At 43.3% G+C, this 5,328-nt stretch overlaps 1 protein-coding gene across 4 annotated transcripts in view; it reads left to right on the top strand.

The window, feature by feature from the left end:
* Positions 1–5,328, top strand: part of XPA (XPA, DNA damage recognition and repair factor) — a 46,286-nt gene that overhangs the window by 350 nt on the left and 40,608 nt on the right. For 3 of the 4 annotated variants that reach the window (XM_029603654.1, XM_029603661.1, XM_029603671.1), the window contains exon 2: positions 5,002–5,112. In XM_029603654.1, coding sequence (XP_029459514.1) covers positions 5,002–5,112 — 111 coding nt within the window. Of the gene's footprint in view, positions 1–555; positions 857–5,001; positions 5,113–5,328 lie in introns of those variants that run through there. The other variant, XM_029603682.1, reaches the window with a different exon arrangement.

The raw sequence follows: 5,328 nt of genomic DNA, 5'->3' as shown, positions 1-5,328 counted from the left end.
TTGCCAGGTCAGGGGTCAGTGATTGCATCACGCTTGCCAGGTCAGGGGTCAGTGATGCACAGAGTTGGTGCGCGCGCGTTCCCTGGGGGTCGCAGTGCGAAGTTACCATGGAGATTGGTGCTGGACCCAGCGAGGCCTGTAAATGTTCGGCGAAGCTCTGAGAACTGTAGCTTCTGAGTGATCTTTAGGACGTTCATTCACTTTTTTTTTTTTTTTCAATATTCTGGCTTAATATATATTGTTTGACTTTTGGGATAAAGAGTGTATACATCTTTTATTATGGCTATAAACCGTGCCAGACTGGGCATCCGGATGGCATTTAATATGGACAAAGTCAAAGTGATGCACTGAGGGAAAAGTAATCCAAATTATAGCTACACAATGCAAGTTTCCACATTGGGAGTCACCATTCAGGAAAAGGATCTAGTCATCATCGTTGAAAAGACGTTGAAATCTTCTGCTCAGTGCGCAGCAGCCAAGAAAGCAAATAGAATTCTAGGGATTATTAGGAAAGAATCAACCTTATAAATGGGCTCTGACCGACGGCCTGCAAATGCGCAGTAGACAGCAACTCTACCATGCATGCGTGGGCAAGAGCACGTCGGTCCGAGTGGAGCGGCGCCAGGAGGAAATGGAGCCGTGTGAGGGCTGCGGTGAGGCGCGCGCATGCTCGAGAGAGAGAGAGACCCACAGCTCTGACGGATGGCGAGAGAGCATGTCGGTGAGAGCAGAGTGGTGCCAGGAGGAAATGGAGCCGTGTGAGGGCTGCGGCGAGGTGCGTGCGTGCACGAGAGAGAGAGCATGTCGGTGAGAGCGGAGTGGTGCCAGGAGGAAATGGAGCAGTGTGAGGGCTTCGGTGAGGCGTGCGCACAAACGAGAGAGAGAGACCCACGGCTCTGACAAACTTGCATTCAAGGGGAGTGCAAAGGGACAGAGGGTGGAAGGGGAAGAGGATAGTAAGAAGAAAGGGGAGGGCCAGAGGAGGAGTGGGAGAATAAGGAAGAGTAGGGTGCTGGGAAAGGGGAGTGTAATGAATGAGGGGAGAGGGAGGCTGCAGGGGCAGACCAGCGGGTGCATATATAATGGGAAGGGGCTGCAGGAGAGGACCTGTGGAAGAAAGGAGGAACATTGGGAGAATGAGAGATGAGGAGAAGGGAAGGTGGGAGGGGGTTGGGGAGATGGGGCAGCAGGACAGTAAGAGGGGAGGGGAGCTGGAGGAGGGAGGATTGGGTGCAAAGGGAGAGAGGGTGGAGGGGGAAGAGGATAGTAAGTGCAAAGGGGAGGGCCAAAGGAGGAGGAGTGGGAGAATAAGGAAGAGTGAGGAGCAGTGAGGGAAAGGGGAGTGTAATGGAAGAATGAGGGGAGAGGGGGGCTGCAGGGGAAGACCAGCGGATGATAGAATGGGAAGGGGCTGCAGGAGAGGACCTGTGGAAGAAAGGAGGAGCATTGGGAGAATGAGAGATGAGGAGGAGCAGTGGGAAAGTGGAAGGGGGTTGGGGAGATGGGGCAGCAGGACAGTAAGAGGGGAGGGGAGCTGGAGGAGGGAGGATTGGGTGCAAGGGGAGTGCAAAGGGAGAGAGGGTGGAGGGGGAAGAGGATAGTAAGAGAAAAGGGAGGGCCAGAGGAGTGGGAGAATAAGGAGCAGTGAGGGAAAGGGGAGTGTAATGGAAGAATGAGGAGAGAGGGGGCCTGCAGGGCAGACCAGAGGGTGATAGAATGGGAAGGGGCTGCAGGAGAGGACCTGTGGAAGAAAGGAGGAACATTGGGAGAATGAGAGATGAGGAGGAGCACTGGGAAAGTGAGAGGGGGTTGGGGAGATGGGACAGCAGAAGAGGAGAGGGGAGCTGGATGAGGGAGCATTGGGTGCAAGGGAAGGGCAAAGGGAGAGAGGGTGGGGGGGGGAAGAGTACACATCCTGACACCTCCACACACAACGCTTAGCTGGCATTTGGAATAAACATGTCGCCCATTTTAATGGGCTTAATGGCTTGTAGAGAATAAAACAGAGAGTATTTATTTATTTATTTATTTATTTATTTAAAGTCTTTTATATACTGAAGTATAGTAATCTGCCTTCACTCCGGTTTACAGAATAACAACTTGATACAGAGAAAGAACGATATAAACGGGTATTATGTTAATTAAACGCAACAAAAAACATTGTAGTAATAGTCGAGGTTAAACAGGTCTTACAGTGTATAAACATTGTCTAATCAGGGTACAAACGAGTACTGCTGCATAAATTTCGTGACAAAAAAACAGGGTAAAGTCATTGAGTCTTTAGAGTTTGTGTTTGAAGTATGCTTAGCCAACATCATCTGTGAAAGTTTGTCTGAATATCCATGTTTTGAGTTCCTTTTTGAAAGATTTTATGTCTCTGAGTGAGCTTAAGTAATCTGGTAAGGAGTTCCATGCTCTCGGCCCTGCAATGGAGAAGGCTCTGTTCCTAGTGTTGGAGTGCTTAGCTGATGGGAGCGCAGGTATGGTGAGGTGCAATTTGCTTGAGGTTCTTGTCGTGCGTTGAGGTTTGTGTGTTTGGATCATGTTATCGAGGATGGTGTCATCTGATCTGTAAATTGCGTTGTGAAGGATTGTTAGGGTTTTGAACTTGATTCTTTGGTCGACCGGTAGCCAGTGAAGGCTCCTCAGAACAGGGGTGATGTGTTCTGATTTTTTTTTGCCAGTTAAAACTCTGGCTACGGCATTCTGTAACAGTTGGAGTGGTTTTATGGTAGATTTGGGAAGGCCAATTAGTAGTGAGTTGCAGTAATCGAGGCTGGTAAAGATGAGAGATTGCAGGACGGTTCTGAATTCTTGTTGGTGTAGTAGTGGCTTGAGATGTTTAAGTATGTGGAGTTTATGAAAGCCTTCTTTTGTTTTCGTTGCGATGTGTTTTTTTTTAAGTTTAATTCGGAGTCAATCCAAATTCCGAGGTCTTTTGTATTATTCTTCAGTTGAATGTTAGTGTTGTCAATTTGTAAGGAGGGTAATGGGGTCATTTGGCCTGTGCTGTTTCTTTCAATGAGTATGCATTCTGTTTTGTCCATGTTGAGGCATAGTTTTAGTTGGTTCAGCATGTTTCTGATTGAAATAAGGTGGTTGGCTGTTAGTCTCAGTGCGTCTTCGATCGTAGAGGTTATTGGGATGAGGAGCTGAATATCGTCGGCGTACATATATAAAAAGATACGCCTAGACTTGCGATGAGTTGGCAGAGGGGGAGTAAGTAGATATTAAAGAGGAGATATCATAATGCCTCTGTATCTCTCATGGTGCAATCGCACCTTAAGCATTGAGTACGATTCTGGTCATCACATCTCAAAATTAAGATAAAGGCTTGACCGAAATGATAAAGGGGATGGAACAATTCCCCTATAAGGAAAGGCTAAAGCGGTTAAGGCTGCTCAGCTTGGAGAAAAGATGGTTAAGGGGAGATATAAAGGTCTATAAAATGAGAGGCATGGAAAAGGTAAATGCAAATCTGTTTACTCGTTCAAAAAATACAAAGACTAGAGAACACTTAATAAAGTTATATTTTATATTTAATATTTATTGATTTACGTTCTATTGTTCAATTCTCTGTTTATTGTTTAATGTAACGCCTTACCAGCGACAGTTTTGTTCTATGGAAACCGACTTGATTCGATATGTAAATCGAGAATGTTGGTATATAAAAACCCTAAATAAATAAATAAAGTTACTAGATAAATAGGAAAAAAATATTTTTTTACTCCATGCATAATTAAACTCTGGGATTCGTTTCCTGACGATGTAGTAAAAACTGTAAGTGTAGCTGGGCTTAAAATGGTGTGAAAAAGTTCCTGGAAGAAAAGTCCATAAACAATTATTAAGGAGGACTACAATGAATCCATTGTTTATCCCTGGGATAAGCAGCACGGAATCATTTGGGATCCTGGCAGGTACTTGTGACCTGGATTGGCCACTGTTGGAAACAGGATACTGGGCTTGATGGACTTCTTGGTCTGAACCAGTATGGCATGTTCTTTTGTAGGTGCTTTCTTCAGCTATTGCTCTAATATTCATGCTTTCTTTATATCTGCTTTGGGCTTTCGTGACGGTCAGTACAGTAATGCCTTGATTTATTTGGAGTTTTCAAAACATTTAACAGGACCATCTCAACAGGAAATAATTAATCTTAGAATATAAATGGGGTTCTTCTTGAATTTAACTGCCCAATGAATTCTGTAACAAAGGTACTGTTTACTAATCTTTTTCCCCATTCTGTGACTGTGGGCATAAAGCTTAATAAATTGGGCCCAAACTGTTTTAGTAGTATTGATGCAGCAAGTAAGTTCTAGGTAGATCTTCACAAAGCAGTGACATCACCACGTAACCTGCTACAAAGGCTGTAAACACAGCAAGAAATTCAAATTGCAAATTAAGGCACTACAAATACTAACGCAAGATATGTTTTAAATAAATTTTCTACATTTATATGTAATACAAAGACTTTTTTTTTCATTCTGAGTCTATGGGAAAACAGCTTAGTGAATCAGGCCCTAAATTTTATACATGTGCCCTTTAAATTAGATTTCCACTGTGCAGGTTGTCTCTGGGATTTTGGTAAAGAGAAGTGTCTGCAAACTCCTGTTTCTGAAACTAGTGACTGGGCAAATTGTAAAATACAGTTGTGAATTTGTGTAAATGCTGTCTCTTCATTTAGTGATTTGTTCCATTATAAATGTCTTTTAGTTTAAGATGTAATTTAGTAGAAGTTGTGTTCAGATCCATAAAGAAATTTTGTATGGGGGATAGATAAATGAACTAACCAAATGCTGGTGTACCATTCCAGGTTCATTAGTAAAACGATGCATCTAGAGAAGAGAAATCTGCAGTCCTGCCTCTGAGTGCACTATGTTAAGGTCATGTCTTGTACATCTAATTGTTTTCAAACTAATATTTTTTAATTTGCTCATCATTGTACATGCAGCTCCTATAATCTTAAAACAGTTTTGTTGGTTTGTTTTTTTTAATTATTTTCAGGAATAACTAATGCAAAAGCTCCACCGAAGATTATAGACACAGGAGGTGGCTTTTTCCTGGAGGAGGAGGAAATAGAGGAACAACGGATAGAAAAAATTGTGGAACAACCAGGTAAAATGTGTGACAAACTCTGCAACAGAAAATAGCTGATCTCATCCATAGCTGCTTATATGTATTTTATTGTATGGACTGGACTTAAAAACAAAATTATGAGACTGAACTACATGGGTCAGAAGATGAAGGACAGTTTGACAGTTTTAATGTGGAGTCTTTTCTTTGGGGGGAGGGATTATGGCTGTTTTTCTCATTATTGGGAGAGGCATCGTG

The sequence above is a fragment of the Rhinatrema bivittatum genome, chromosome 1, assembly GCF_901001135.1.
Source record: "Rhinatrema bivittatum chromosome 1, aRhiBiv1.1, whole genome shotgun sequence".
Taxonomy (NCBI): domain Eukaryota; kingdom Metazoa; phylum Chordata; class Amphibia; order Gymnophiona; family Rhinatrematidae; genus Rhinatrema; species Rhinatrema bivittatum.
Note: the sequence above shows the minus strand (reverse complement) of the source record. Positions and strands in the feature narration are given on the sequence as shown.